Source organism: Fusarium venenatum (genome assembly GCF_020744135.1).
Source record: "Fusarium venenatum strain MPI-CAGE-CH-0201 chromosome Unknown EDB82scaffold_2, whole genome shotgun sequence".
Taxonomy (NCBI): Eukaryota; Fungi; Ascomycota; class Sordariomycetes; order Hypocreales; family Nectriaceae; genus Fusarium; species Fusarium venenatum.
The window spans coordinates 7,525,971-7,545,766 of record NW_027072130.1 but is presented as its reverse complement, the minus strand read 5'-3'; the positions used below and the strand labels follow the sequence as shown (position 1 = coordinate 7,545,766).

General features: G+C 48.2%; 11 protein-coding genes across 11 annotated transcripts; 5 read left to right on the top strand and 6 right to left on the bottom strand.

Moving 5' to 3' along the window:
• Positions 1–244: 244 nt before the first annotated feature.
• Positions 245–1,963, top strand: EDB82DRAFT_430314 (phosphoribosyltransferase-like protein; the record flags this gene model as incomplete). The annotated part of the gene is made up of 3 exons (XM_025735970.2): positions 245–355; positions 506–653; positions 714–1,963. The coding sequence occupies 3 exons, from the start codon at positions 245–247 to the stop codon at positions 1,961–1,963; spliced, it is 1,509 nt and encodes a 502-aa protein (XP_025586623.2).
• Positions 1,964–2,623: 660 nt separating this feature from the next.
• On the bottom strand, positions 2,624–3,655 carry EDB82DRAFT_525344 (uncharacterized protein; the record flags this gene model as incomplete). The annotated part of the gene is made up of 5 exons (XM_025735969.2): positions 2,624–2,659; positions 2,713–2,821; positions 2,876–2,931; positions 2,984–3,293; positions 3,348–3,655. 5 exons carry the CDS (start codon positions 3,653–3,655, stop codon positions 2,624–2,626), a joined length of 819 nt encoding a protein of 272 aa, XP_025586622.2.
• A 1,268-nt stretch (positions 3,656–4,923) lies between these two features.
• Positions 4,924–6,349, top strand: EDB82DRAFT_476006 (Snf7-domain-containing protein; the record flags this gene model as incomplete). Its single annotated transcript, XM_025735968.2, has 2 exons — positions 4,924–4,973; positions 5,029–6,349. 2 exons carry the CDS (start codon positions 4,924–4,926, stop codon positions 6,347–6,349), a joined length of 1,371 nt encoding a protein of 456 aa, XP_025586621.1.
• Positions 6,350–6,589: 240 nt separating this feature from the next.
• On the bottom strand, positions 6,590–8,207 carry EDB82DRAFT_537161 (uncharacterized protein). The gene is made up of 2 exons (XM_025735967.2): positions 7,528–8,207; positions 6,590–7,477 (listed from the first exon to the last, which is right to left on the bottom strand). The coding sequence occupies exons 1-2, from the start codon at positions 8,039–8,041 to the stop codon at positions 6,714–6,716; spliced, it is 1,278 nt and encodes a 425-aa protein (XP_025586620.1). The 5' UTR covers positions 8,042–8,207; the 3' UTR covers positions 6,590–6,713.
• A 150-nt stretch (positions 8,208–8,357) lies between these two features.
• EDB82DRAFT_188897 (DNA polymerase subunit Cdc27) lies at positions 8,358–10,175 on the top strand. The gene is made up of 5 exons (XM_025735966.2): positions 8,358–8,573; positions 8,623–8,678; positions 8,727–8,914; positions 8,970–9,830; positions 9,880–10,175. Exons 1-5 carry the CDS (start codon positions 8,520–8,522, stop codon positions 10,044–10,046), a joined length of 1,326 nt encoding a protein of 441 aa, XP_025586619.2. The 5' UTR covers positions 8,358–8,519; the 3' UTR covers positions 10,047–10,175.
• A 128-nt stretch (positions 10,176–10,303) lies between these two features.
• On the bottom strand, positions 10,304–11,845 carry EDB82DRAFT_545982 (pyridoxal phosphate-dependent transferase; the record flags this gene model as incomplete). Its single annotated transcript, XM_025735964.2, has 3 exons — positions 10,304–11,239; positions 11,291–11,621; positions 11,673–11,845. The coding sequence occupies 3 exons, from the start codon at positions 11,843–11,845 to the stop codon at positions 10,304–10,306; spliced, it is 1,440 nt and encodes a 479-aa protein (XP_025586618.2).
• A 294-nt stretch (positions 11,846–12,139) lies between these two features.
• On the bottom strand, positions 12,140–14,248 carry EDB82DRAFT_188901 (uncharacterized protein). Its single transcript, XM_025735963.2, has 3 exons — positions 13,954–14,248; positions 12,680–13,893; positions 12,140–12,629 (listed from the first exon to the last, which is right to left on the bottom strand). The coding sequence occupies exons 1-3, from the start codon at positions 14,091–14,093 to the stop codon at positions 12,352–12,354; spliced, it is 1,632 nt and encodes a 543-aa protein (XP_025586617.2). The 5' UTR covers positions 14,094–14,248; the 3' UTR covers positions 12,140–12,351.
• Positions 14,249–14,367: 119 nt separating this feature from the next.
• EDB82DRAFT_446301 (histone acetyltransferase ESA1) lies at positions 14,368–16,069 on the bottom strand. Its single transcript, XM_025735962.2, has 2 exons — positions 15,567–16,069; positions 14,368–15,518 (listed from the first exon to the last, which is right to left on the bottom strand). The coding sequence occupies exons 1-2, from the start codon at positions 15,982–15,984 to the stop codon at positions 14,431–14,433; spliced, it is 1,506 nt and encodes a 501-aa protein (XP_025586616.2). The 5' UTR covers positions 15,985–16,069; the 3' UTR covers positions 14,368–14,430.
• A 49-nt stretch (positions 16,070–16,118) lies between these two features.
• On the top strand, positions 16,119–17,485 carry EDB82DRAFT_501222 (RNA exonuclease 4). Its single transcript, XM_025735961.2, has one exon. It carries the CDS (start codon positions 16,276–16,278, stop codon positions 17,233–17,235), a length of 960 nt encoding a protein of 319 aa, XP_025586615.1. The 5' UTR covers positions 16,119–16,275; the 3' UTR covers positions 17,236–17,485.
• Positions 17,486–17,499: 14 nt separating this feature from the next.
• EDB82DRAFT_575718 (ribonuclease H2 non-catalytic subunit-domain-containing protein) lies at positions 17,500–18,632 on the top strand. Its single transcript, XM_065609963.1, has 3 exons — positions 17,500–17,805; positions 17,859–18,145; positions 18,200–18,632. Exons 1-3 carry the CDS (start codon positions 17,670–17,672, stop codon positions 18,239–18,241), a joined length of 465 nt encoding a protein of 154 aa, XP_065465000.1. The 5' UTR covers positions 17,500–17,669; the 3' UTR covers positions 18,242–18,632.
• On the bottom strand, positions 18,633–19,714 carry EDB82DRAFT_537154 (uncharacterized protein). Its single transcript, XM_025735959.2, has 2 exons — positions 19,325–19,714; positions 18,633–19,273 (listed from the first exon to the last, which is right to left on the bottom strand). The coding sequence occupies exons 1-2, from the start codon at positions 19,618–19,620 to the stop codon at positions 18,700–18,702; spliced, it is 870 nt and encodes a 289-aa protein (XP_025586613.2). The 5' UTR covers positions 19,621–19,714; the 3' UTR covers positions 18,633–18,699.
• Positions 19,715–19,796: the final 82 nt, after the last annotated feature.

The following is a 19,796-nucleotide window of genomic DNA, read 5'->3' as shown; positions in this document are numbered from 1 at the left end:
ATAATCTGGTGGACAAAGCCTCTTTAATCTTACTAGAAGATGGTCCCACTGGTTGTCATTTACAGTGCGGAAAATCATACTTCACACAGTTACTTGTACGGAAGCGACGAAGAAAAAAAAGCTCCTGCCAGAGTGGATCGCGCAAGCTTTAAAAAGTTTCCTTTCACTTCATCCTTCTTTCTTCTGTTTTCTTCATCCACATCCACACCTCACCCTTTACACTTCGGTTAATGGGCTGGTAAAGATGCGCAACACCTTGATCTTCGCCGGCAATTCATGCCCAGTCCTCACAGGTCAAATCTGCGAGAACTTGGGTATGCATCCTGCCAGCGCTGAGCTTACGCAGTTTTCCAATGTGAGCTTCCCTTGCCCTCGTGGCCATGGTTATTCAACATGACCCGACCCTTCTTTGGCACACGGCCCCGACACTCTCGATGGACCGACTCGCCCTGGCCCATGTCTGGCAGTCAGTCAACTGCGTGCTTTGAGCTAACCGGTTACTAAGGGCGAAACGAGCGTCAGAATTCTGACAAGTGTCCGAGAGAAGGATGTCTTCGTTGTCCAGTCCGGCAGCCCCAGCATCAATGATTCCATCATGGAGCTTCTCATCATGATCTCAGCCTGCAAAGGCGGCTCTGCTAACAAAGTCACTGGTTTGTGGTTCTCTTCCCCTGTTTGAGACCTCAATCGGCTTACTTGTTATCCTTATACAGCCGTCCTCCCGTATTTCCCCTACAGTCGGCAATCGAAGAAGAAGTCGCATAGAGGTGCGATTACTGCTCGTATGCTCGCAAACTTGTTGGGTGTTGCTGGTGTTAAACACATCATCACTGTCGACCTTCATGCATCTCAGATGCAGGGCTTTTTCAAATGTCCTGTCGACAATCTACATGCAGAGCCCATCCTCGCAAAATGGATCCGTCACAATGTGTCTAACTGGCGCGAAGCGGTCGTGGTTTCCAAGAATGCTGGAGGAACCAAGCGTGTGACATCGCTTGCGGATGCTCTGAAGCTCAACTTCGGTATCGTCACTACTGATAGAAAGCGTGTAAGCAACATGACGGCCAGCATGATCATGAGACATTTTGATCATAACGTCGAGCGCCAACCGACGCCTTTGGAGTCAAACCGCCCTGTTCCCTATCGCGGACCTCCGCAGCCCGAGCGCGCGGTCGAGACTGACGTCACTCCTAAGAGGGAGACCCCTCCTCCGCGCACTAGAATTGTGACGAATTCGCAGGGCTCCCCTACACGAGTCGACAGTTCCGCCCGTGTGCCCGACTCCAACATTACCCAGCCTGTGGATCCAAACGCTACACCACCTGCCGGATCACCCGATGATTCGGTCAACGGCGAGACGGACTACGATGATCATAAGGCGTCTGAGGTCACGCAAGGTCGTTTGGTCCAGGGTCGTATCGTTGAGGATGACTATCCTTCTCCTGATCGATCGGTTGTCGACGGCAGTGTCGAAGACGACCCAATGACGATGTCTCATGCATCTTCGTTCTTTGTTCCTGAGCCCCAATCTCTTGGAGGATCTGGCGATGCTGCGGCAAGTTCTGATGAGGAAGACAATGCTTTCGAGGATCCTGGCGCTGAGCACCTCATTACCCTGGTTGGAAACGTCAAGAACCGTACCGTCTTCATCGTGGATGACATGATTGACAAGGCCGGATCTTGGATCGCTGCAGCCGAGACTGTAGTGAAGAAGGGAGGAGCCAAGAAGGTTTACTGCATGGCCACTCATGGCGTGTTCGGCGGTGATAGTCTGGAACAACTTCAAGCGTGCGAGTGCATTGACCAGATTGTTGTCACCAACAGCTTTCCCATCGACAAAGACAGAGCTCGCAGCATCAGCAAGCTTGTCGTTCTCGACCTCTCCTTCTTGCTCGCTGAAGCCATTCGACGTAACCACTACGGTGAGGCACTCTCGCCTCTCTTCCAACACTACGGTGATTAGACACGGTTGCATTGCCGTGTGTTTGGTCTTGGCCAATCACCTGTTGCTACACAACTTTACTTGGCCAGTTCGGATGGCTTCGTACTGATAAACACCGTCAAGGTTGTTTTTTATGATTACTATTTATTTTAGCGAGGCGTCTGGGGAAAGGAACCTTCGGTATCCTGTACTGGCTATGTATGCCCTCCGATTTTGGAACATTGGAGCAAAAGCAGAGTAGGTGATGAATTATGATGATGGTTTCCGGTCTTTCTGGTTCAGCTTCACTGCAGCGTGATGTGACGTGTCATATGTCTGCCAGCCTTGACGTGAGGTATGGCAAAATGCAACCCAGTGGTGCCGTCACTTGTTGACGGCAGGAGCCCGATTCATCCCAGAATGGGTTCTTAACGGAACGCTGGTATATCAAATTATTCGGTCTTAGAAGGCCTGTGACTCAAGATCAATATTGGTCTGCTGTCTCTTTGGGGGCAGATGAGTTATGGGCAAGAGAAATTTTCGAACATTCCGTAATGCATTCCTTTAAGGATTCATTGTCAGTCATTGATTATAGCTGCTAGCCACGCGTTAGATCGCGTTCAATTCAAAATCATTTGTCCTGCACACAACGTAAAGACTAGCATGATGCATGATTGTTCGTTGATTTCTACCCTAAGTAATCTATGCCCCCTTTCGATGCATGGAACCGGCACCAGCCTATTGTTCACCAAAGTTAGTCGGTCCATTTGAGTGTCGAGCTTGAAGCTTACCTGATGACTGGGGAAAACTAGTGTATCAGCAATAACAACATTCTCTCGGCGGGTCGCGGTAAACACGACGACCTCGGCAATGTCCTCGGGTGTGAGAGGTTCGCACCCACTGCTTGTGATTAGTTTACTGTATGAGTAGCTTTAAATTATGAGGATTACTTACGCATAGACTGCATCGGCCTTTGTCTTGTCGCCATAGAATCGCACCACGGAGAACTCCTGTATATCTGTTAGTTACTCTTGTAAGTTACGGGGGCCGAGCTCAGCTTACAGTCTCGACTTGGCCGGGATCAATCTCAATAACACGAACGCGGCTGGCAATGAGCTCCTTTCGCAAGCTCTCAGTGAAGCTGCGAACGGCAGCCTTGGTAGCACAGTAAATACCGCCGCCAGGGTAGGGTTCCCGACCAGCGATAGAGCCTACATTGATGATGTCGCCATGCCCACCATCAGGTCGGGCAAGGAAGATAGGGAGGATGGCCTGGGTCATGTTGATGAGACCAGTGACATTTGTCTGGAACATGATATTTATATCCTCCTCAGCAATTTCTGGAGCCCGAGCCACGCCCTTGACAAGGCCTCTTTTCTTTCTATTAGCCATTGTATCATGTTATCTTTGCAAGTAAACTACTTACGCATTGTTAACAAGGACATCAATGTTCCTCCACTCTTCGGGCAAGTTGTTTACGATGCTCTTCACTTCGGCAGAGTTGCTGACATCAAGCTTGAAGGGAAGAACCTGAACGCCATCACCGACCTCGCTCTTGATCTGCTCGGCTAGCTCTTTGAGAGAGTCAACACGGCGCGCAGTAAGAACGAGACGTAGGTCATTCTTGGGTGCGGTCCTGGCAAACTCGAGAGCAGTGGAACGGCCGATGCCGGAGGAGGCACCGGTGACAAGGATAGTCTTGCCGGTGAGACGTTTAGCAGCAGCTGAAGCCATTGTGCGATGTGTGAGGAGGGGACGGAAGATTGGAAGGAGTGAATGTGAATTTGTAAGAGAGACGTTGAGGGTCTTGAATGCAGTAGTGAAGAGCCGACGGGTATTCATTTGTTGACTAAGACTGAGAGCAAGGTGGAGAAATGTAAGGAAGATGAGGATGGTGTGATCGAATATGATAGGAGAGTTTTGGACAAAACAAGGAGGAGGAGCCCAGACTGGTATAGATAGGTAACCGATGAGGGTCTTGTGAAGATGAAGTTATTTACAAGTCTTGTCTTTGTCCCTGATATATCACAACGGGACAGTTTAATTATCGTGATAAGACATTGAGGAAGAAAAGCTAAGCAGAATTTAATAATCAATTACGATAGGTAATTCATGATAAAACGGAATTACAGCATCTACTAGACCTGTTCAGTTAATGTTATCGAACAACCTGAGCGGCCTTTTCTTACCCCGCGATTCGACCCATCGACTTACTCCAGTAAATTGGAGTCGAGAGGAGGACCTGCGTCTGAGTTCTGACCTATCAGGGGCTCAAATAGTTGCCTTATCCCGGCCAAAGTGACGAAAGAAGCACAGATTTGAAGACCGAAAGTTTGGGTTGTAGCAGGGAGTCTCGGCTTTGAGGTCGACTGCCGTAGTCATCCGTTTACGGCCCTGGACTTATAACAGAATCGATATGATAGGACTCTTTGCTACAAGACATCATGACATGTCCACGTTGCAATACTTACAGATCCGATTGTCAAACAATCACTAAACCTGGGCTGTGTTAGAGTATGGTAACGACTCTTCGGAGAAACATGTTGAGATATGCTATTATCTATGAATGTAAAACATCATATATAGGTAACTATATGCTCAGCATAGGGCCCATTCAAGGTGCCGGTTGACCACGATTAATATCCATCATTATGTCTTGTACCAGCAGCTCATGGAAAGATTTCAACGTTCGAATGATAGCGAACGGACCCCCCTGTTAATTCACTAATAGCCCCACTATAAGGGCCATCGTCCCTGGTAACAGCCAAAGCCTAACAGACGGGACGGGCTGCACCGATTTACATTCACGGGATGCATCCAAAGTAAAGTGTCGTCATTTTCTTTTTGATATCCCCCTTTATTATCCATCCTTTCATCATTTACTCTGCGACGCAAAAAGCCACGACCAAGAAATTCTTGACCGTTTTGTTCAAAGGAATCCCAAACCTTGATATCCCCCAGGAGTGCATGCATACAGGCAGGCGTGCTCAACTTGAGTTATCATGGGCGAGCTTGCAGACTACCTCATCCACAACGACCCGAGCTTCAGCAGGTAACACAACCTTGCACGATCAATCTATATCGATGTTTGCTAACTTGCCTCACAGGTCACGATTACCAGCCCGATACTCCGACTTTCGATCCCAACGCACCCTGAACCCAGATGGTTACCAAGCCAACATCTCTGCCTGGCGCCAGGCCTTATCAGATCTCGTCGCAAAGGGCATGATATCCCATCGCGGGTCGACTCCCGATCATTTTGTCCTCAAACTCGACGACTCGCTGCTCCGGTCACTGGAACACAAAGAATTCGGGCAACCGCTCGCTCTTGGAACAGTGGTCCGCGAATCGACCACTGGCCGCGATTTCATACCTCTCAACGACTTCGAGAAATCCCAACAAAGTATATATCAGAGCAGCTGGGCAGGCTTACCATGGAGTGTTATGAGCTGGACTCTGCGACAACTGGGCGTTATAGACCCTTCTAGAGGAGACGATAAGCTGCCAACCGGCCAGTATGTCGTTATCAAGAATATGGAAACCGCTGCAAAGGAGTTGGGCGATCTGATGGCAGACAAGGTGTCAAGATTTGATCGCGTTTTCAGCAGAGCACAGTTCCAGAAGGCATTTTCTGCGGCTCTTGTTAAGGACCAACGTTTGACAGAAAGCGATCTGGATGTGCTGCTGAAATTTTTGTCGCGAGATAAGGAGGTCATTGACTATGACGGAAACACGATTAGGATCAAGGGGTCTGGGGAGCAGGGTGGCATCACAAAGGAAGATGCTGCGATTGCATCTCTCAAAGAGCTTACAGAAAACCTCAAACATCAAACCGACATCCTCAACACGCGAATCGACGAACTCTCACAAACAGCCAAAGATGCCGTCACTCGCAAAAACCGTGTGGCAGCGCTCGCAGCTCTCAAGTCCAAGAAGATCGCAGAGGCGTCTTTGGCTACCCGATATTCAACCCTCAACCAATTGGAAGAAGTCGCTGCTAAGCTTGAACAGGCCGCTGACAACGTGCAGATGGTCAACGTTATGGAGGCTTCTTCTGGAGCGCTGGCAAGTCTTAACAAGCAAGTTGGTGGTGCAGACCGTGTCGATGCGGTTATGGATCAGCTGCGCGAACAGATGAGCTCTACAGACGAGATCAGCGCCATCATGGCCGAGTCAACTGGCGAAGTCGTCGACGAGGGCGTACTCGACGACGAGCTTGAGGCTATGGAGGCACAGGAGCGCGAGAAGGAAGAGGAGAAGCAGAAGACCAAAGAGGTTGCAGAGGAGAAAGCACGCGAGGAACGGGAAGCGGCCGAGGCACAAAAGAAACTCGACGAGCTTCCAACTGTGCCCGCTGACAGCGAGGAAATCCGACAAAAGGAACAGACACCGACTGCCGAGACTGGAATTGCGAACCTGGCAATATAGGGAATGCTAACGACACAGAATATTAAGAGGAAGAGGGTCAGTGCTGACCCAATGGTTTATATGTGTACATGATCAATGTAGTAGGGTATTCGGGGCGTTATGTTTCAGCTTAAGATTGCACAAATTGGGTCATTCTTTGTTAGAATCCATACATTAGGGCATCTGTGTTGCTTCTGTTTCTTGCATCACTGTATTGTATCTCAGTCCACGCATCATCTGTCTATTCACCCAAATTAGCCAACTCCTATCTATGTGCACATAGTGATTCTTTGCCCATGTTCGAACTACTATCGGCCGGTTTGGGATGTTGGCGCTCGTCCCGAAAGCTCATTGCAAATGCGCACCCTCACCCATAGGTGAAGTGTCATTGGTAATCTTCTCCTAGTGGCCCCCCTATATCATTAGGGAATTCTCGCTCAATATGCAGTCGACTCAAAGCCTGTGGCTCCTGCATTTGATAAATTTCTTCTGATGGTTCCCTTGTACGGGAGACTACTCGCCCAGTCAGCCGTCGAGGGAGAACTTCTGTCTCCTGCGCTTGGGAATGTGCGTTGGCAGTCTTTTCCATCTCCGTTTCTCTGGCCGCTTTCTCGGCCTTCTGTTTTGCCTCAAGCCTCGTTTTTTGTGCGCTTGCGATCAAGTCTTGGAAGGATTCGTCATGCTTGGCGGCCCATGCTGCGCCATCAAAGTCTTTGTCTTTGATCATGGCCGCGTTTTGGATAGACTGCCCTGTAGTCGGGGCCCGTCCTCCAAGTGTCCTTTCCCAAACATCCAGATCACGGAGTAATTCCTGGCGCGTCCTAGGTCGTGCAGCGTCGCAGTTTGAATTCCATATTGTCATCCATTCTTTGTGTCGTCGCTCAAGTAGATTGCGGGGGCCCTGGTTCGGAATGCCAAGATCGGCCATCTTCTTTCGCAATGCCTGGTCTCTGAACATAGTGTAGTTGATCGTGGGAAGCCGGTCGGGCGCTTTTGTAGGTTGCCGTTGCTGGCTATATATTGAGCTCGAAACACCAGACACAGTCCGTTGTGATTTTGGCTTCGGCCCAGTACATCTTTCTAAATGCGTAAAGACCTGCCAGTCCTTCATTCGATCTTGACAGACTGGACATGCAACCAGACCATCGTCTGAGATTGGTTAGAAGAAATTCTCTAACTTTGAAAGATTTGACACTCACCTGGCTGTGGTTGGTATTCATCGTCGTCTTCGCTATCGCTATCTGCCACCTCGATAGTTTCGTCGTATTTGATTTGTTGCGTCTGACGGGTTGAAGAACGAGTGCTTTGTAATCGCGACGACGACCTTAGCCGCTTGCCATCTGGCGAATTAGTAGAGTCGTGATTATCACACGTGGCTTTTCGTTTTGATGTCGTGCTTTGGGAATTGCCTTTGCGCGCCAACTCTAAAGTATCCGATCTAGCGCTAACAAAGGCTTGTACAGCCTCTTCTAAGGACCAGTTGCTTCGTAATTTGTTCTCTTGATCTGTTGCACGACAGAGCGGACATTTGCCGTCGTTCAACAGTGCCCTTCGGATGCAGAGGGAACAGAATGTATGAGAACAGCTGGTGATCATGGGCGTCTTATAGAAGTCCTTACATACTTGGCATCGCAATGCGCCCTCGACAGCGGCAAGGGCACTAAGAGGCGTCGCGAGCCAGTCTGTCGAGTCGGGGACGTTGTGCGCGGACATGGAGAAATCGGTGAGGTTTAATAAGAAGAAACAGTCTGCTGGTGTTTATGTATGACAAAAATGACAACTAGAATTCGCCGGTATAGTACAGGGGTCGATTTGCGATCCTGGACCCAGAATAAATTAGTCGCGTTGAAGACGCGACGTCGAAAATGACGATGCCAGTGAAGGACCAGGGGTTGCTGGTATTCACTACAGGGATATTGTACTGTTAGCTTGCTGCACCTTCCGTTCTTTAGAGGCTGACACGTGATCTCGCGTTCAGGCGCGTTCGTTACCTGGCCTCTGGGTAGTCTCTATTAGAAAACTTGGCGACAGAAAACATAAAAGACGAAATTAGTATGTAAATCCACGGTGTCCTATAGCCGACTCTTGGATCATTTGTTATCGAACATTGAAGCGCGGAGTGTACTAACGGTATTTTTGACTTCACCATAGTTGACTCCGATACACCCCAAAACATCACAAACAATATAAGATGGAGGAGTACAGAAAGTTTCTAGCAGACCGTCTGCTTAGCGAAGAGCGACCGGTTTGTGATATCCTCCATTTCTCACGTTCAGTCCACTGATATAACACAGATCACATATCGGCTGTTAAGTCGAACTCTGGAAGTGCATGTCAACACCGCAAAGGAGTGAGTCTGCCGCAAAACAGTTGTTTAACAGTATCTGACAATTTCTAGAATGCTTTATGACTTTCACAAATACCAGAATGCCCAAAAAGCCAATTCAGTTCATGCGACCTATCTGGTTTATGGTACCAAAAATTTGGACAACGAGGACAGCGATGTGGAAATGTCAAGCTCAATCCCCGAGCAAGAGGAGACCCCAGTTTCCACCCTGACCCTGGCGCGGGAAGAGGAGCTGAGAGGTGTGCAGCTTAATGAACATTTGCCGATCAAAGTGATGGCTGACTCTTTCGATAGATATTCTGGCGGCATACCAACAAGTGACTTCAATTCATGTTTACAGCCTTGCACTGCACCCGCAAAAAGATCACGCTCTCCTGGTAGATCTTGCCGCACAGCTCTCGGAGTTTTCGATAGACGGAGACACCACTACTGCATCCAGGAAATACGGAGTTATTAGCAACCCGAATGCCCAACGAAGAGAACGAAAGGTTCGTCCTCAGCAACCTGCATCAGCCTCATCAAAGTCTGTCAAGAAAGAGCCAGTTGCTCCAAAGCCAGCAGCGGCCGCAAAGTCCAAGCAGGAAGCATCTGCCGCTGCGCCAGAGACAAAGCATACCAAGGCTGCTAAGCAAGAACCAGCAGCATCCTCAATCAAGGGTGCTACACCTGCTCCAAGTGGTGGAAAGAAACCAGCAGCGTCTCTTAAGCGAGGGGCATCAGGTGGAATTATGCAGTCTTTTGCAAGAGCAGCGACTAAACCTGCTAAAACTAAGCCTGCCCCTAAAGAGGAGGAGGATGATGCCATGGTCCTGTCTGACGACGGAGAGGCGGATGACTCTGATATAGTCGCGACCAAGTCAAACTCGAAGCCTACAGCCGATCCATTAGATATCAAGAAGAGGCGACAGGAACGAGAAGATGCACTGCGAAAGATGATGGAAGATGACGATGAGGATGAAAAGGAAGAATCTGAGAAGGAGTCTGAACAGGCCGACGAAGAGATGGAGGAGGCACCTGAGCCACAGCCAGAACCTGAGGCGAAGAACGAAGAGATGGAATCCGCTGAAGTGGTTTCGGGTACTGGTAATGGACGCAGGAGGGGCAAGAGACGAGTTATGAAGAAGAAGCGAATCCTCGACGACCAGGGATACATGGGTAAGTTGCCACTATGGGCTTTACAGATAAAGATGCTAATTTTTACAAGTCACGATCCAAGAGCCAGGCTGGGAATCCTTCTCAGAGGATGAGGCTCCTCCACCAGCAAAGAAAGCAGCCCCAACACCAGCCGCAGCATCATCCACTGGATCAAAAGCGAAGAAGCCTGCACCCAAGGGACAAGGAAATATCATGTCCTTCTTTTCGAAGAAGTAAAATTGGCATTGCAAATAGCGTTTGGCACACTTCTTATACAACCGAACAATGTAATCACAATAAGATGAGTATTGTAGATCTGGAATATATATTTATTATATCGAATAATGACGGGTCCTCTGTTTTCCATACTGCCCCAAGTATGGCATGGCGTTATCTTTCATCGCTACCGAGCTCATCAGTTCAAAAATACTGACGATGTTGGAGAGACCGTTCTTTCATGGCCTCTAGTGCCTAGGCCGGAAGATATTTTCGACTTATTTGTTGGCATCTATGATATCGCTATCGGCCGTCGTGCTGGCAGATGCTTTGTATTTGCCGGGGTTTTCTTTTATCCTCCGTAGCACGCCTGCTAACCTCTGGACGCCCTCAATCAAGTCCTCTTCAGGGACATATGCGAATGTCAGCCGAACTGCGTTATCCAGGTCAACTGTCTTCTCATCTCCAGGCACTTGGAACATAGTCCCGTTGCCAACCACCAAGTTCTCTTCCGCCATCGCAGCTTGTGAAACAACTTTGGCTGAGATGCCTTCCTCTAACGTGAGCCACACAAAGTAGCCACCATAAACAAGCCCATCAGGGAGACCGGCATCTCGAATGCCAACACTCAGTGGTCCTAGATGTTTATGAATTGCTTCCATCATGATGCGGTGACGGTGCTGAAGCTGGGGCCTTATTGTTGTGGCCAGTCGCTCCTGAAGTGCCCCAGTTTGCAATAGATCAGCCATCAGAGATGCACAGAACTGACTGGGTGAACCACCAGATTTAGTTGCGCCCGTCTGGGCGAGGCCATAAGCAAACGCAGGCGAGCCTTCCAGCCAGCCAGTTCGCATTCCTGGCCCGACAAGCTTGCTGAAAGACCCGTTACTTACGGCATGACCAAAACCTTGGGGATCATTGTCCGCCTGCCCCATGGCAAGGTCGATGTCGCACAAGCGAGGGAGTAGCATTTCAGGATGATCGTGGTCGCTTACACGCGCAGATACTTGGCTGGGATCGCTGTCAATGCGCCACTGAAGGAAGTCATAAACATCGTCGCAGATAATGAGGGCGTCATATTTGCGAGCAAGGCGAACGAGTGCTTCTCGGCGACGTAGTGACATTGTCTTGCCAGAAGGGTTTGAGCATGTGGGAACAGCGTAGATGACATGGCGATAATGCTTACGATCCTTCCCGGCATCACTCACAGGAGGCTATTCATATGTGTCAGTATGAGTATCGCATTGGAATCACTATAGGCATACCTTGGCTTCTGGTGCATTCTTCTCAAACTCGACAATCTTAGCCTCTAATGCTTCAATATCAACACCCTCCTCATCTTCAGGCGTAGCTCTCAGCCTTCCATCAAAGCCATTGTCGCGAAAGACCTGGAAGATCAGATGGTACGATGGTGAAATACACCACACGGCTTGGGTTACATGAGGGTCAGTAAAGCTCTGTAGAATGCATGCGGCATTCTGACTTGCGCCGCCTGAAATGCAAATGCGATTGGGATCGCGCTCGACACGGTAGTGCTCAGACAACCAGGTCGCCAATTCTTCGCGCAGAGGCTGATATCCCGGGTCAGCGCCATATCTAGGTTAGAATTAGCTAGTAATTATACAATAAGTCTGCTAAGCACCGTACTGTAGAGCCGGGACGTAAATGGACGGATCAGAAAGATTGCGTTGGGCTGCTGCTGAGATGAGATCGACAGGGAGAAGACCTGGGTTTGGCCAACCACGGATGAGGTTAATTTGGTGTTTTCCCGATTGAGGATTGGAGGCAACCTCTGAAGCGTGAGTTGGTTTCATCGTCATCTTTGCTGTGTGGATGTACGATGGTGATGTTAGTGGTGGTGTTGAGGGGCAGATGTTACGATTACGACATAGAGGGGAAGATGCTGCAGAATGAGACAAGATAAAAGCTTTGTATGCTGAAGTGTTATAGAGCCGTCTTTTTTGTTGTTTATTAACGACGCAATATTTATATTTGAAAATACTGCCAATAAGCTCGTGAGACCGATGTCGGATCTGTTTAGAGAAAGCCATGGAGTTGTAGTTCGGCTATATGCTCGAGAGTGTGAAGGAGGGGTATGAACGGATAACTGTGGATCGATCTAAGCCCTTACATTGATGATTTCCCCAGTCATTTTTGTATTTACCATTTGGATGTTTTCGAAACATGATTGTTTCTTGTCATGTAGTCTGGGGTTTCACATGGGCAAGTTTGCCCATCAGATTTGGAACCAACCTTTCAATTTATCATTCTTCATACCCTGAATGTACCAATTCAGCTTTTTAGTTTGAACAGCTTCCTTTATCAATCAGATCTCATACGCCGTAGCACCCTCGCCAAAGATCAAATGTGGTTTCCTCTTCGCCAGATCAAGAATCGTAGAAGCAAATACGCCATTGGCCCATGCAAACCAGCTCCTAGTATACTGGCTAATATGCTCAACATCAATGCTCTCATGTACTAAGCCCAACTTTGCAGAGTTGAGGACAAGATCAATGCATTCCTTAATCTCTTCGTCGTTGTCTGAAGTTCTAGCTTGCACCAAAAGACTCATTGGCCAGGCATTTCGAAGTCCAATATGAGGTCCTATAAAATGTCAGTCATTGCGAATAGTCTTGTAGTAATAAGTGCCTTACCTCCAATACCCCTGAAGCCCTTTCCTTCGAGATAATATGGGTTTCCGCCCTTCTCCAACAGCATCTTTCTGGTGTTCCGGTAGATGGGGTCGCTGGCTTCGCAGAATCCCATAAGAGGGAGCGCCAGTAGTGAAGGATAGTTCGCATCGTCCATCAATATCGACGAACCGTAACCATCGACTTCGTAAGCGAAGACGTCTCCGTATTTCTTGTGCTTGATTACGCCGTGCTCCATAACACCTTCGCGGAGTTTCGTGCTCCATGTCTCCAATTTTTGAGAAAGCGTTGTCTTACCAGCTGCCGCGAGTATCTTGGATGCTCGCTTCAGCTCAACAGACATTTGCGCGTTGGCGGGTATAAAGAAGCCCAAGATGGTAGCATCATCACTAGGTCTAAAGGCTGAGCGAACCAATCCTGTGCCCCAGTTCAAAGGGTTGCCGATGCCCCTCAAGTTAAGAGTCTCGGTTCCCGTATCGGTGCGACGTGAGAATGTGTACTCATTGCGCTGAAATTCGCCAGTTTTGGGATCAAAGGTCGACTTGGACTGCTCGGTGAGCACGTTCAGAAGCGTATCAACAGCCCGTAACCATCTCTTATTCACGAAGTCTGTCGAGCCTGTATGATCGTAGAAATCATTACCAAGAGCGAGAAAATGCGCCAGAGAGTCGAGCTCGTACTTGCACTCAAAGACAGCCCGAGGCTCGTATGCGGGGTGGACATTATCGTCTTGTCCATTAGACGAGACGGGAAGATCGCTGATAGGTGGTGGCTGGAAGGCGTTGCAGTACGGAGACTCAATCACATACTCAGCCTGGGTGTTGACGGCGCCGAGCAATAATGTATGTATAGCAGGGTCCTTCTTAGCAAGTGGTTGGTAAGGCCGTAACTGGTTTGTCGAATCGCGCAGCCATTCGGCGATGATGTCACCTGTGATGATGAATGATTGCGGTCCCTCCCAAGCCCCTTCATCGTGGAATCCTCCAAAGCTTCCCATGCGAAAGAAGCCAGTATCCGTCTTTCCTTTGGTGTGGAATTTGACGGTCGTATCTGTCGTTGAAGGGAATGCGTTTTCGAACAATCGTGCCAGGTCTGGATCTTTCATGCGCGACGTCACATCTTCAATGACCTTTTCAATCGCATCTGACTGAAACGTCCGACATTGCTTGCTCGGTCGTTGGTATGGGAGCGCTTTGGGACCTTCACTGAAGGGTCGACTATGATGAATCGATATTAGCTAAAAACCACTCTGTTCTTGCGCAATTCAATCAACCTACTGAGGAAATGCAGCGTATCGTGTGTAATCGGGACATATGCGACGGTAGTCGGCAAGAGGTTGCTGTTCGTCGTCGGGGCTGGCGCTAGCGAGTGTTGCGCTCAGAGCGAGTAAGCTCGGTGCCAGTAGACGAAGCGTCATGATGGGCCCGCGATGATGTCGCCAGAAGTGAAGATGAATTGTGGTCTGAGAAACACAGAGAATGTCCAATTCTAGTAGCGGTTAGGCGTGTATTGATGATTTTGGTAGGGCTTGAGTTGTCAACAGCTGTCGCATTGCCGTTTCGTACTGATTACGTAGGGCGGGTTGACCTCCACCAGAGCTTGAGTTATAGAACGTGGGGCTTGTGAAAGTTGGGGTAACAATTAACATGCACTTCGCCAATCTACAGCCTATGATGCGAACAGACTTCTTAGGTATATGAATAGGGGTATCATTTAAAACTATCTTTTCTTTCGCTTGCTCTGAGTTGCTACAATTACCATCCCCATGTTCGACTTGAAGCTGTAAATACTGGAGGTTTCCATTGGATCTTAGTTGGATCCACGGTTCGTTTCCTCTTCAGTTTGGTCTTTTCGCGTTGCTGGATTAACTTTTCGGGTATCACAATCTTGTGGTCACTCTTATGGTAGACTTGCATCCGCAATGCTTGGAGGGTGTGCTCGACGTCCTGCGTTGTCATGGCCAGGGCATTAGAAATCGCCTCGATTGTGACTTTTTCGTCACGTTCGTTGTAGCCCATCAGGAATTCCAGAATGTTTTCTGACCAATATTGTCGATAACTCAGCAGACCCAAATCTGACAGTGGCTTTTCAGGAGACCCGAGTTTCCCTTCAATTCGAGAAAGTTCGTACGAGAACTGGATCAGAAGTCGACCGTAGCCTTTACGCTGGTATTGAGGCATGGTCAGAATACAAGCAACGTTGTACCCGTCCGCACTCTCCTTCTCCTTGGAGAAATACCCAACCAAGTGATTTCCTTTTTCGGTTCGTGTCGTCATGATATAAAACAGGAAAGGGTCCACATCATAATACAGTGTCTTGTGGTCAAGAAACATCTTGGACAAAAGACAAAGGTTACGACACCACGTTCGCTGCCGTCGGCCATCGATTTCGAAGAAAGATATGTCCTCATTTCGATAGAGCTCGTTTCCGGGTGGGTGCTGTAGTGTACACTTCTTTCGGTGCCGCGTGAAAGCTTTCAAGTCCCCATAATAGCTCAGACAAAATTCGCAGATAAAGATAACGTCTTCTTGGCTGAAGATCTCGGGGTATGGCGAGAAATACCACGGATACAAATCGAAACGGCCGAACTGAACCTTTGAGATATTTCGGATTCGTGAGACTTCGGTTGGGTTTTGAGTCATGGAGCCGGATGTACGAAGCTTCTCAATCTCGACCTCACGACTGAACTCTGCCGGCTCCCTTTTGACTTCTGTTTCCCTTTCGTCCACTTCCATTTCATCACCCACAGGTGTTGCGCCACCGTCAACGCTGGCGCGTGCCTGACTATCACCATCAGGACCGATCGAGGCAGACTTTTGCCGATTTTGGTTCTCTACGAAATCTAGACGGTTGTTAGCGGATATACTTGAATTGAGAACAAATTGCGTACCAGTCCAAGGATGTGGTGTATTGGCCTCCGATGTAGTGGATTGCTCTCGCTTGCCGGGCCTCTTTTGAGACTTTTTCGAAGGTTGTGTCTTCTTAGACTGCACAGTGGGCACTTTCTTCGCCTTTGGGTCTTTGGGCTTGTCCTTCTCTGGATTTGGCCATTCAACCTCCCGAGTAAAGTCCAATCTGATGACAGGTACCCATTCGTCCAGTCGTTTATTGAAGTTATCGAAATTGCAGTAAAATTGTTTGCCGCTCTTGGTTGTCTTGATGCTAAGAATTTCGGCGCGTCGCGGCTGACCCTCTTTCTCTACCCAGGCAATGCATCCAGTCTTGATCGTTTCGGGTGTCGCAAGGCTTTTTAGTCGCGGCTCACCAGAGCCAACGGTAGGCTCGCCTCCAGGTGTACCACCAGCCATGATGGAAGTCGTCTGTGCCGTCGTGTATTGATGATTGTTCGGTTGTCGCGTAAGTGTCGCAAAATGGAAAATGGGAGAAAGTATGATGGAGGGGCATGGCAGAAAATGATTTAGAACTCTTATCAGCAAGGCGGTGAACGTGATTCCGTCTTATCAGTAATTCGGTAGTTGCAAAATCCCGTTTGTTTCATCGTCGAAACTCTTTGCTTCGCGACTCTTGATCAATACTGATACAAACACATAAAAAATTGGCTGCGATTCTTCAGGCCGATATTCTCAATCTTAAACAGAATGGCTGGGCTTTCTTCGAATTGGAAGAAGCTTCAAGCAAAGCTCAAGGAGGAATCCGCGTCAAAGCCATCTCTAAAGCGCAAATCGGAGACCCCATCAACAAATCCACCAACGAAAAAGCCCAAGGCTTCTACGTTCTTTACAAAAACATCAACAGTAGCAAAAGCGGCACCAAAAAGCGGCAAGAAGCAAATGGGTGGTGTTCACAGTTCAAAGATTGAGGAGACAGTGCCAGGCACCTCGACATCTCTTGCGCTATGGGCAGAAGACCATGATGTATCCGCTGAAGCTCTCGCTGAAGCGTACAATTTGGGTGCTAAAGACAACTCAATGATGCTTGCTGCCGAAAAAGATAAAATCAACCATGGACTCACAGAGGGAATCGAGGTCGGCAAATACATTGCTATCGACTGCGAGATGGTTGGTGTCGGACCAGGTGGCCATGAATCAGCTCTCGCTCGTGTGAGCATCGTCGACTTTCATGGCGTGCAAGTTTACGACTCTTATGTGAAACCCAAGGAGAAGGTCACAAATTGGAGAACAGCCGTCAGCGGGATCAGTCAAAAATCTATGAGATTTGCTCGGGACTTTGAGGAAGTACAGGCAGAGATTGACAAGCTTCTTCAAGGTCGGATTTTGATCGGCCATGACCTCAAGCATGATTTGGACGCTCTCATTCTCAGCCACCCAGGAAAAGACATACGCGACACAGCCAAGTTCTCAGGATTCAAAAAATACGCAAACGGGAGAAAGCCATCATTACGAGTACTTGCCCAAAACTTGTTAGGAGTTGAGATACAAGGCGGAGAGCATTCCAGTATTGAAGATGCACGAGCGACGATGTTACTTTTTCGCAAACACAAGCCGGCTTTTGATGTGGACCACGCGAATCGGTATGCGCCAAACACTGCGTCTGGAGGAGGTCAAAAAGGAAACAAACCAAAGAAGAAGAAGAAATAATTGATTGGAATCATTGTTTCGACCGGAATATGAAAGGCAACTGACTATTTGCCGTAATTTTCGAGATACCCATATAGTCTTGGAGCATGTATATATACCAAAGCGCGGCTCAACTACTAATCTCATCAATTGCTCTTACTATTATCGCCAGTGGATTTTGGTGGAACTAAGTATCGGCTGTAGGCGGAAGTTCAGCTCTGAATGAAGGATTGTACATAAGAACAAAGCATAATCCAACCATAAAGTAAAGGCCTGCGTTCCTTTCACATGCATGTTCAAAGGTTCCCATTCGACGAATGGACGATCTGACCCTGATGGGGTTAGCCTGTATCAAACTGAGATAAGATAAGCCATCCGTTGCCGCAGACACTTAACGCGTCTAGTCGCGTTCTCCTTCTCCTACCTAAACAACAAACAAAAGCTGTACAGCCATAATGTCACAACCAATCCTTTCATTGAAGCCCGACGAGAACAAGTCCAAGGCAGTGGCAAACATTCTGCCATGTCGTATACACCATGATGGCCCAATTGAACCAACATCATCATATTGGACCCCTGCTGCCACCGACGGTTTGTCCCCAGAACGAAATATGTTTGCGAAGCCTCTCTAACAGCATGATAAGATGGAACGAAACTAGCATACTTTCGTGGACGAAAACTCCAGGGAAAGGTTGTAAAATTGCCTGAAGACTATCGTGGCATCGTTGTCGAGCGAGTTCCTCAACAAGATCCTAAAACAGCCGTCGAAGAGCATGTGGTGGATCTGGATGCTGAGGAAGAACAAATAGAAAGCATGCAAATAACAGCCGAGTTCGATGAAATGGTTGTTTGGGGCCATGAGGCACTAGCAGATGCCAGCGCAGACCCTTACGTTCGAAGTATGGAAGAGTGGCTTCAGGTAGCTGATAAGGTATGTATGCATCCAAACACTGGAGCGGGTATCTGATACTAACACCACAAACAGATTCATTCCTACTCACCCCCTGATGAGGTTGCGCAGAAATGAGGCGACCAATGACGTCCGATACATTCATACACTTCGAGCCCAACAAGCTCAGAATCGATACCCCCAATACCTATTATTGCCTGGCGCCACTATGCCACCATGAAAGAAATGCTTGGCTTTTGGATTCCGAATATAATATGGGATTTTGTACGCCTACCAAGGACGCTATAGCACACTGGAGTATTGGGACAGGACACACCCTGAACACACTGCCGTTGGACATTGCATCTTGCATTAAATAGCCACCAAAAGAATCCCTGGCAGAACATTCGTTGGTAATATTCACAAAGGACTGCCTATAATAATACATCGCATTGTTTCGACATTCATCCTGGTGTAGTACACGAGAAGTCTGTTACGATATTATTCTACTGACAATTAAGGAGCGGCAATGATGCCATAGATAATGCCTGAATAATAATAACTGCTTATTGAACGACTGTTATGAGTATCCAAATCTACTTCTCCTCCATATCAGTTGTGGTGCCAATCTCACGAGTTGCATCAAGATCGTGATGAAGAAATTTAAGTTTGTTACCGAGACGTGTGAAGCAGTCTTCGCCCAGTGGTAGTCTCAAGATCTTGCCCTTAAGATGGCCTGCCTTTCCTTCCCCCGTAGCAACTTCGTAGATGATATCCACTCCCTTGTTGGGATCGCCGCGCTGTTTCCCTGAAGCGTTCGCAAACTTGGTAAGTGTTTCCGATAGCAAGGTACCCTCATATGCCTTCTCGACTGATACGTTGCTCTTAACGCTAGCGTCGAGGAAGTTAGTGCGAAATGCTCCAGGCTCGACAATCAGAACATTGATACCGAACTCCTTGACTTCTTTGGATAGACTCTCAGTCAAACCCTCAAGGGCGAATTTGCTTGCACTGTAGAGTCCGCAACTTGGCTGAGCGTCTTGACCAGCAATACTGCTGAAGTTGATAATGGTTCCCAAACTACGGCTTCGCATACCGGGAAGGGCAGCTTGAAGTGCGTAAAGAGGACCAAACAGGTTGGTCTGGATTTGATGTTCAGCCTCGGCTTCTCTTAATCTTGTGTTAGTTTGTATCCGTCTCTTACGTAGAAGATAAACCTACGTGAAGAGCTCAACGGCTCCTAAGCAAGAATATCCAGCGTTGTTGACCAGATAGTCGATTCTTCCATAAATCTTTTCTGCATCCTGGATCTTCTCGGTGATGCTTGCTTTGGACTCGGTCATGTCAAGAGTGATGATCTTTCCGCCAGCTTTTTCGATTTGGCTGACAGCATCAGCTGATCTAGTAGTATCTCGTACTGTCGAAATGACTCTATGACCAGCCTTCAAAGCTCTCAGGCTCAGAAGTAGACCGAAGCCGTTGGAGCTTCCGGTGATAAGCCAGACTGGGGTTGTCATTTTTTATCTTAGTGGTTGCGTTGTTATTTAGCTTTGGGTGTAATTATGATGTAGGCTGAGTGCTGTTGATTATTGTGCATTAAATCGATGTGATGTTATTCGTCTTATAGTATCAGATATCACGGACTTATGGGCTTCTAATTCCCGATAACTTCGTGGAATCAGGACGTACTGAT